Source organism: Anomaloglossus baeobatrachus, chromosome 6 (assembly GCF_048569485.1).
Source record: "Anomaloglossus baeobatrachus isolate aAnoBae1 chromosome 6, aAnoBae1.hap1, whole genome shotgun sequence".
In the NCBI taxonomy this organism is placed as follows: Eukaryota; Metazoa; Chordata; class Amphibia; order Anura; family Aromobatidae; genus Anomaloglossus; species Anomaloglossus baeobatrachus.
This window is the reverse complement of record NC_134358.1, coordinates 63,397,005-63,408,020: the sequence shown is the minus strand read 5'-3', so window position 1 is coordinate 63,408,020 and position 11,016 is coordinate 63,397,005. Positions and strand designations below refer to the sequence as shown.

The 11,016-nt window shown below is 46.0% G+C and overlaps 1 protein-coding gene across 1 annotated transcript in view; it reads right to left on the bottom strand.

The window, feature by feature from the left end:
• Positions 1-2,320: 2,320 nt before the first annotated feature.
• The window catches only part of TMEM74 (transmembrane protein 74), a 128,802-nt gene continuing 120,106 nt past the window's right edge, over positions 2,321-11,016 (bottom strand). The window contains exon 2 of the mRNA XM_075316216.1: positions 2,321-3,390. Coding sequence (XP_075172331.1) covers positions 2,524-3,333 — 810 coding nt within the window. The 5' untranslated portion in view covers positions 3,334-3,390 and the 3' untranslated portion in view covers positions 2,321-2,523. The remainder of the gene's footprint in view (positions 3,391-11,016) is intronic.

Genomic DNA, 11,016 nt, shown 5'->3' with positions numbered 1-11,016 from the left:
GTGTGTTGCACGGTTTGTGTGTGTGTGGTGTGTTTTGGGGGAGGTATGTTTTGTGCAATGTGTGTGTTGTGCGGTATGTGCGTATATTTATGTATGCCGCGGTGTTTGTGTGTTGAGTGTTGTGTGTGTGCGGCGTTGTCTGTGTGTGTGTGTGGGTGTCTGTGTAGGGCGGTATTTGTGGTTCTGTGGTTCCCAGTGTGTGTGGTGTGTTGTGCAGTGCGCGTGTGTGTGTGTGTGTGTTGGGGGGAGGTGTGCACCTCCCATCGTGCCCCATCCCCCATGCTGCGCACCTCCCATCGTGCTCCATCCCCCATGCTGCGCACCCCCCATCGTGCTCCATCTCCCATGTTGCGCATTCCCCATCGTGCTGCATCCCCCATGCTGCGCACTCCCAAACGTGCTCCATCTGCAATGCTGCGCACTCCCAAACGCGCTCCATCCGCGATGCTGCGCACTCCCAAACGTACTCCATCCGCCATGCTGCGCACTCCCAAACGTGGTTCATCCGCCATGCTGCGCACTCCCAAATGTGCTCCATCCCCCATGCTGCGCACTCCCAAACGTGGTCCATCCGCCATGCTGCGCACTCCCAAATGTGCTCCATGCCCCATGCTGCGCACTCCCAAACGTGGTCCATCCCCCATGCTGCGCACTCCCCATCGTGCTCCATCCCCCATGCTGCGCACCCTCCATCGTGCTCCATCCCCCAAGCTGCGCACCCCCCATTGTGCTCCATCCCCCATGCTGCGCACCCCCCATCGTGCTCCATCCCCCATGCTGCGCAACCCCCATCGTGCTCCATCCCACATGCTGCACCAGCATCAGCCTCTCTGCCCACAGCATCAGCCTCTCTCCTTCCAGCCTACCCGAGCCACAGCCTCTCTTCTCTCAGCCTCCCCCCTCCCCCTCCCAGCCTTCCCCAGGATCAGCCTCTCTCCTCCCAGCATCAGCCTTTTCTGTCCCCAGCATCAGCCTCTCTCCTTCCAGCCTACCCCAGCCTCAGCCTCCCCCAGCCTCTCTTCTCTCATCCTCCCCCCTCCCAGCCTCCCCCTTCCAGCCTTCCCCAGGATCAGCCTCTCTCCTCCCAGCCTCCTCCAGCACGCCGTGCTCCTCTGCCGACACTCACAGATCCGATCGCATACATACACACACACACACACACACCCGATCGCATACACTCACACATACCCGATCGCATACACGCACACACCCGATCGCATACACTCACGCACACCCGATCGCATACGCGCTGACACTCACAATATCCAGAGATACCACATGCTTCTGGCCATGTGATCCTCTGGCAGGTCCTGGAAGCTCACAGCACAGTATCGGCACAGAGAAGCAAGCGATATCCCAGGATGTTGTGAGTGTGTGGATGCGATGTGGTGTGTGTGAGGTGTGTGTGATGTGTGTGTGAGGTGTGTGTGAGAGTGAGTGTGATCTGATGTGTGTGTGTCTGTTGTTATGTGTGTGCGTGTGTGTATGTTACGCCGCTGCAGGACCTTGATGCGCTGGTAACTATGCTACCATGGTTACCAGCGTATCTCGTCCCCCGCTCGCACGGGAGCCCACACCAGCATACGGCGGCCAGGCCCAGCAATGCGAGGGTATGTGTCGGCTGGGTTTGCGGCGTACGCTGATGTGGGCTCCCGGGGGTACAGTACTCACCTGTGAGTCGTGGCTCCATGACCGTTTCGGTTCGGGGAATGCGCGGGGGGCGGGGCCAGAGCTAGCGTGCATTGCGTGAGGGGGCGGGGCGTGGCGTGGCCGAGGTGCCAATGCCTGCAGGGTGCCGGGGCGAGAGGCCAATCTGTGGGGGAGGCGGAGCCTGGGCGAGCGGCTGGCCAATCCGTGTGGGGGCGCAGCCTGGGCGAGCGGCCAATCAGTGTGGGGGGCGGGGCCATGGCGAGCCCAGCGGCCAATCAGCTTTGTGTCACCATAAGGACACAATTTTGGAGCATGACAGACAGACAGACAGACAGAATAAGGCAATTATATATATAGATAGCACTGGCTTTAGTTTATATAGGAAAGTCCTGGTGGTTGGTTCACTTTAAGAGTTAACCTCACACAGTTCAACATAATAAAGTGGATCCCTTTGCCTAGTGGTGGCTACAGGAAGACAGAATACTTGGTTTTATATTCATGCCTATGCAGGGATATGGAGCTGTAGGTGTAGATGGTAATGGAACAGCCCTTTAAGCAACACAACTCTGTACATTTTGAGATGATTGTGGGTGTAAGGTTGGATTCACACATTATTTACTTGTTGAGGAATTTCGGTTTCACAAAACCCCTTCGTGTAGAGTCATACAGATTTCCTCCATAACTGCTTTATTTTACAGAATAGTATATGACACGACAATTTTTTTTGTATTTTGACAGACAAAAAAAAAAATGTAAAAATGGACTCCTTGTAATGTTTCAGATGTAGATTTAGAGCATTAAATATTTTACTAGACAATAAAAATCATTTACCACATCTGGGCGTAAATATCTGACCAGAATAAGATGAAAACATTAATTAACAACGTCAATAGTTTCTTCTTGCACTAAAGTATTCTCAGCTCCACCAGACTTGGAATGGTTAAAATTAATGGATCCATACAGTTTAGCGGAATCTTTAGAAGCAAACGCCTTCCTCCGGTAGAGTTCACCTTTCCACATGGATATCATTAATAATACTGATAAGACGACACCACCGAGCGTTAGAAGGCACAGCCCGGCAATCACGCACCTATCCAAATGTGCCCCGATAATGGCATTCTTCTTCTCTATCTTTTCCATTTCTCTCGCCGTGATGGAATTTGGATCCGATCTCGTGTCTCTAGGGAATAAGTATGAAATTATAACGAGAAGAATCCCAGTGATCAGGAACGTCACTGCACTGATGAAGCCATAGTCTACTGATTTCCCAGAAGCTTCAGACGTGGCTTCATCATCAGACATAATAGATACTTCTTGAATCCTATCTTGTTGGATTTCTCCTTCGGAGTTGAGATGTTGGTGCCTGTGGCCATTCTGGGACGTTGGATGGGCCACATGTTCTATGTTCACGTTCTCATCAATATAAGTAAATGAGGTTTCCAGCTCTTCGACGCAGCACACCTTTCTTTTTTCTTTGCCATGATCTTCTTGGGATAGTTTAGGACAGGACACTTCATCGGACGTGGCCAATGATATGGACTCATATTGATCTGGTGACAAAGCCGAGGTTACGCAGTGGTTTTCATAGCAATAGGCTTTTGAGTCTTTGACGTGATAACCCCAATCCACATTGTTGCACTCATCAAGCCTTTGTGGTTGACCGTTGATGTACTGGAGCTCCATGCAAGCTTCAGATTTTGCTACAGATCAAAGAAGTCTTTATCCATGATTCTCGAAGATCTGTAGATGAACAGAAAATTAAATAATTATTTAGAACCACAGAAAAATCTATTTTAGCAGACATTTATTTAAACTCCACGATCTGGATTTCGGTTTATAGATATTTCGTCTATATACAGCACCGTACAAGGCCAAGACAAGGCCTCTTCAGCCATTGTACCTGCAACTTACATATTCCCATACGAATATGGGAACACCATGGGCAATTTACACTTTAGGCCACATTGTATTTTAGTCACTTCACAGCTAATGAGAAGAAACACCAGGGACATTATGAAAAGCAAAGGTATAACGTTGTATGCGTGCAACATTTTCTGTAGTGTGCCTCACTAATTTATATATATAACAAGACCCCAAACATGTTAATATCCTGGATTGATAGTTGAATATCCCTTACTTGTGCTATTAAAATGACCATAAGTAGTGCTGGGTGACCACTAAAATGCTCGAGTGCTCGTTGCTTGAGTCAAGCAATTTTTAATGCTCATTTCGAGTGACAAGCATAATGGAAGTCAATGAGAAATTTGAGCATTTTCTGGGGAGACAGTAGAAATCACCATGGAGACGAAAGGGCAAGCAATAGAAATCACTGTGGAAAGAGAGAAAGACTATGTGCTGTGTGTGGAACCTGCACTTCCCAGCTTGTAACCTACAATATCTCGACATTTAGTTCCTGAACTCCTCTGTGCTGCTTGAAGACAATTCTCCTTCCACTATGTAACTCTCAGTCTGTGGCAAGCCACAATATTATCATACCACTGAAATACTCTGTGCTGTGGGTAGAACCTGCACTTTCCAGGTTCAATATACATTTTCTGAAATTCTCTGCGCTGCCAGGGAGCCTACACTCATGGCCAAAAGTTTTGAGAATGCTACAAATATTACTTTTTACAAAGTCTACTGCTTAAGTTGTTCTAATGGCAATTTGCATATACTCCAGAATGTCATAAAGAGTGATCAGCTTAACAGCAATTACTTGCAAAGTCAATATTGGCTAAGAAAATGAACTTTAACCCCCAAAACACATTTCAAACTCATTGCATTCCTGCCTTAAAAGGAGCAGCTAACATTGTTTTAGTGATTGTTCCATTAACACAGGTATGGGTGTTGATGAGGACAGGGCTGGCGATCAATCAGTCATGATTAAGTAAGAATGACACCACTGGACACTTTAAAAGGAGGCTGGTGCTTGGTATCATTGTTTCTCTTCAGTTAACCATGGTTATCTCTAAAGAAACATGTGTAGCCATCATTGCTCTGCACAAAAATAGCCTAAGGCTATGTGCACACAGTGCGTTTTTCTTGGCGTTTTTGCGCGTTTTTCGGGTGCGTTTTTGGCCTCAAAACTGCATGACTTTGCTTCCCCAGCAAAGTCTATGAGTTTTCATTTTTGCTGTCCCCACACAGCGTTTTTTTTCAGCTGCGTTTTTGTGGTGACCACAAAAGCGCAGCATGTCAATTATTCCAGCGTTTTTCACCGCGTTTTTCATCCATTGAGTGCAATGGGATGTTGAAAGACGCAATGAAAAACGCAAATAGCTGCGTTTTGGTGCGTTTTGGTGCGTTTCTAAGACCAAAAACGCAGCTATAAACGCAGGAGGTGGGTAGTAAAGTGACGTGTACAGGAAGAGAATTCCTTCTGTCAGTATATACAGAAGCGTGAATCCTCCCGGTACCGTCACCGCCGCTTCCATCTCCCGTCCTGTGCATGTATGCTGCCGTCTGGGCGGGAGGTGGAAGCGGCTGCGAAAACAAAAGTTAACAGTAGAAAAAAAAAATAAAAGTTATACTCACTTGTCTGCAGCCTCCCGGTGCCATGCCCACTCCCATCTCCTCTCACGGTATCGCCGCTCCGGCTGTGTGCAGACGGCCGGGAAACCTCCGATAGATGCAGGACCTGGCGATGGATCACCTGATGCAGTCACCTGACGCATCAGGTGATCGTAAGTATCGCGGTTACGCGGGCGCCCGGCCGGTATCAGCGGATGCGTCAGGAGACTTCATCCCTGATTACCGGCAGCTGCTGCAGCGATCGGACAGGATCAGACTCCCGCCCCATCGCTGCAGGAGCTGCCGGTAATCAGCATATAAGTGAGTATTATTTATTTTTTTTTTTTTGCACCGATGCATCAGCTGATTGTATAATCGGCTTTTATACAATCAGCTGATGTGTGATGTGATTCAGGCACTTGATCCTGACACATCATCTGATCGCTTTGCCTTCCAGCAAACCGATCAGATGATATTGGATCCGGATTGGACGGCGCGGGACCCTTGACCCAGGATTACTGCGGAGGGGGGTTCTTTATTTCAATAAAGATGGAGTCACTAATTGTGTTGTGTTTTATTTCTAATAAAAATATTTTTCTGTGTGTTGTGTTTTTTTTTTTATCTTTACTAGAAATTCATGGTGGCCATGTCTAATATTGGCGTGACACCATGAATTTCGGGCCTAGGGCCAGCTATACAGCTAGCCCTAACCCCATTATTACCCGGCGAGCCACCCGGCTTCAGGGCAGCTGGAAGAGTTGGATACAGCGCCAGAAGATGGCGCTTCTATGAAAGCGCCATTTTCTGGGGTGGCTGCGGGACTGCAATTCACAGCGGGGGTGCCCAGAAAGCATGGGCACCCTGCACTGTGGATTCCAATCCCCAGCTGCCTAGTTGTACCCAGCTGGACTTAAAAATTGGGCGAAGCTCACGTCATTTTTTTTTTTAAATTATTTCATGAAATTCATGAAATAATTAAAAAAAAAAGGGCTTCCCTATATTTTTGGTTCCCAGCCGGGTACAAATAGGCAGCTGGGGGTTGGGGGCAGCCCGTACCTGCCTGCTGTACCCGGCTAGCATACAAAAATATGGCGAAGCCCACGTCATTTTTTTTGTTTGGGGGGGCAAAGAAATCCTGCATACAGTTCTGGAAGGAGGATGCTGAGCCTTGTAGTTCGACAGCTGCTGTCTGCTCTCCTGCATACACTATTGGATGGAGGATGCTGAGCCTTGTAGGTCTGCTCCCCCTGACTCTCCCTCAAGCATACAGTCCTGGATGGAGCATGCTGAGCCTTGTAGTTCTGCAGCTGCTGTCTGCTCTCCTGCATACACTATTGGATGGAGTATGCTGAGCCTTGTAGTTCTGCAGCTGTCTGCTCTTCTGCATACACTAGTGGAGAATGAAGAACACATTGAAGAAGGAAATGACATCAGACCTTTTTTTTTTTGTTCACTGATAAAAAACGCATAAGGACGCAGTGAGCAAAAACGCAGCAAAACGCAGCAAAAAACGCACCAAATCGCGGCAAAACGCGTGCGTTTTTTGCCGCGTTTTTTCGACGCAGGTGCGTTTTTGAGCGTTTTAGCGGCCAAAAACGCACAAAAACGCAGCGTCAAAAAAACGCAGTGTGCGCACATAGCCTAACAGGGAAGAGTATCGCAGCTACAAAGATTGCACCTCAGTCAACAATCTATCGCATCATCAAGAACTTCAAGGAGAGAGCTTCCATTGTTGCCAAAAAGGCTCCTGGGCGCCCAAGAAAAACCAGCAAACGCCAGGACCGTATCTTAAAACTGTTTCAGCTGCGGGATCGGACTACCAGCAGTGCCGAGCTAGCTCAGCAATGGCAGCAGGCTGGTGTGAGTGCTTCTGCACGCACTGTGAGGTGGAGACTGCTTGAGCAAGGCCTGGTTTCAAGGAGGGCAGCAAAGAAGCCACTTCTCTCCAGAAAAAACATCAGGGACCGACTGATATTCTGCAAAAGGTACAGGGAGTGGACTGCTGAGGACTGGGGTAAAGTCATTTTCTCAGATGAATCTTCTTTTCGATTGTTTGGGACATCTGGAAAAGAGCTTATTAGGAGAAGAAGAGGTGAGCGCTACCACCAGTCTTGTCTCATGACAACTGTTAAGCATCCTGAAACCATTCATGTGTGGGGTTGCTTCTCAGCCAAGGGAATAGGCTCACTCACAGTCTTGCCTAAAAACACAGCCATGAATAAAGAATGGTACCAGAATGTCCTCCAAGAGCAACTTCTCCCAACTATCCAAGAGCAGTTTGGTGCCCAACAATGCCTTTTCCAGCATGATGGAGCACTTTGCCATAAAGCAAAGGTGATCACTAAATGGCTCATTGAACAAAACAGAGATTTTGGGTCCATGGCCTGGAAACTCCCCAGATCTTAATCCCATGGAGAACTTGTGAGCAATCATCAAGAGACGGGTGGACAAACAAAAACCAACAAATTCTGGCAAAATGCAAGCATTGCTTATGCAAGAATGGACAGCTATCAGTCAGGATTTGATCCAGAAGTTGATTGAGAGCATGCCAGGGAGAATTGCAGAGGTTCTGAAGAAGAAGGGTCAACACTGCAAATATTGACTTGCTGCATTAACTCATTCTAACTGTCAATAGAACCTTTTGGTCTCATAATATGATTGCAATTATATTTCTGTATGTGATGTAAACATCAGACAAACACAATTAAAAACCAGAGGGCAACAGATCATGTGAAAATATAATTTTGGTGTCATTGGCCAAAACTTTTGGCCATGACTGTACATCATCGGCAGTGTTACACTCCATAGCTGACCTGCTTTCCTGAAATACCCTGTCCCCTGACCTTCTATAAGACTTTGATGTTACTCTGCTGAATTACTGTACTGCTGAAGACCCTTTTCTTCTACTTGGTAACTCTCAGTCTGTGACCTAGCTATCAGGTATCTCTACTATTAGGGATAACCCTGACATTAGGGATACCCTAGGGACCCCTATTGTGAGGGACAGCATAGGAGCCCCTGTCTCTCGCTTCCTACAGTGACATTGTGACAACTGTTCTGGAAACTGGGGTGCAAAAGAAGCAAGTCTTATGCACACTCAATACAAAAGTGTGTGTACCTGGGTGACCTTGCAGCAGTGCTGGTTGGCCCAAAGCCAAGGCTTAAATGCTTTGATTTTGCTTTTTAGAATATTGGCTCATACCATTTTCTAATGGATTTTATGAGAATCGAGAATAAAGAATGGAAGCATTTCTTCTCAAATAGAATAACCTTGCATCTGAATTTCTACAAATCCTTAGTACAGTCCGATGCTACTGCATATGTACTATATGGGGATCAATGCACATTTTAGCAGTATTCAGTAACTCCCTACGCTTCACCAGGGGGTGGCTGCAGGTAATATTTTATTATTTACTTTTGTATCTATGCAGTGGAATTGTATGTCTGAATAAAAAAAATAACTTTATAATAAATCAATGTTATTCCATTAAATAAAACCTAACAAAAGTTTGTTTTCTTATTTTGTCCAGCACAGAAAGTTATAATACTGCAGGTCACTTTGTTTGGGGATTTTGCTTCATCACCATCAAACAATTGCCTGTAAGTGGCTGCCAAACACTGAATTTTCCTCAGTTTATTTTCCTTTAGCTGCATTGATATTACAATGCACACATTCAATCATACTGACCTGGCTAGGTCAGTTTTTTTTTCTGAGTGACCTGAGGTGAGATCACTCAGTTCAATAAGGTCACCTGAGATCAGGTGGGGGACTGTGGGAACCTCCACCTGTGACCACAAATAACCTGAGTGATGTCACCGCTGATCGCTGCAGCTCATTCTCTGCCTGAAGCTCACAGTGGGCGTCATATTCTATGCCCACTGTCACCTCAGTTGTAATAGAGCTGAAATTGTTGTGGGACCTTGTGTGCATCGAACCTGGGTATTTTGGGGGTTAATAAAGGGGGGGGAAAGAGGGTGTTTTGTATTTTATTTCAAATAAAGGATTTTTTTCACTTACAAATTAGTAATGGAAGAGTCTCAGATGCCTCCCATTACTAATCTAGGGCATACTGGCAGCTGGGAGCTGTCATTAACCCCTTATTACCTTGATTGCCATTACACCAGGACAATCGGGATGAGCTGGATGAAGTTACGGGATTGTCGCATCTAATGGATGCAACAATCCTGGGCAGCTGCAGGCTGCTATTTTTAGGCTGAGGGGGTCAAATAAGCATGGGTCTCCCAAGCCTGAGAATACCAGCTTACAGCTGTCAGCTTTATTATGCCTAGGTATCAAAATTGGAAGGTGGGGGGAACACACACCATTTTAAAATTATTTATTTAAATAACAAAAAAGCCACATGCGGTTCCTCCTATTTTGATACACAGCCAAGATAAGTGCACAGCTCAGGGCTGCAGCCTGTAGCTGTATGCTTTACCTGTGCTGGGTATCATAATATGGGGGGACCCTACACACAATTTTTAATTAATTAATTTTTACAATATAGATGCAGACAACATGTGTAATTGGAAGCAGTCACACAAGCTGGGGGCGCTGTCTGACTGCAACCAATCAGGAGTAATACCAGACCAGAACTGTTTGCTTTTTTTTTTAAACCTGGCTGGACCCACCAATGCATGGTATTTGTGGGTCCACCCACCACTAGTAAATCTTAAACTAATATGACCTAATACTGACATCACTATAATCTGAACCTCCCACTCCCGTCTCCAAGACTTCTCTCAAGCTGTGCCAATCCTCTGGAATGCACTACCTAGGACAATTTGGTTAAGTCCCAATAGTTACAGTTTGCAGCGTGCCCTAAAAATGCATTTCTTTAGACTGGCCTATCACCTCACCTCCCTTATCTAACTATTCCCATTTTGCCCTTACAACATTTTCTTCCATATCTGGTCCTTTTTATCACCCGTTTACACCCTCCATGCACTTAACCCCTTCCTAACCTCTGATGTACTGGTACTTCCTTGGTCGTGTCACTGACGTTGATGCAAGCTCACGCGCTGGGCCCACATTATTCCCCGCTAATCTGATCAGCCAACATGTGCAGCTAACAATCGGAGATTTACCGGTGCCTGTAAACGCCTTAGATTACGCTGTAAAACTCTGACAGGGCAAACTAACACGTACTGGCAGGGTATGCGCCATTCCACACTCCCATCAGCGGCACTGTCATGTAATAACGGGGTGCCAATAGGATGTCGTGACATCCGGGGATCAGCTGAAGACCCGTCACTGTCAGGACGCACTTCCCATGAATGCCAACAGAGCGCGACACTCACAGGAGAGCAACATTTCTGCTGATCAGAGCGATACTGATATTGAAGCATCCCTCTGTACAGCAGAAGCGATCAAACAGTGCAGGCTTAAAGTCTCCTAACGGGACTGGTAAAAACAATAAAAAGTAGAAAAAAAAAAGTTTTTAAAAATATGTAAAAATGAAAAAACCCAAAAGTTCAAATGACCCCCCCTCTTGCCCCATTGACAATAAAACAAAGCATATAATTTATAAATATATATATATATATATATATATATATATATATATATATATTATATATACATACATACATACATACACACACGAATATATACACACACAGTATATATACATAGCGAATTGCAAAAGTATTTGGCCCCTTGAATTTTTCAACCTTTTCCCACATTTCAGGCTTCAAACGTAAAGATAAAAAAATTAATGTTACGGTGAAGAACCAACAAGTGGGACACAATTGTGACATTGAATTAAATTTATTGCTTATTTTAAACTTTTTTAAAAAAAAAAATAACTGAAAATTGAGGCGTCCAATATTATTCGGCCCCTTTTAGTTAATACT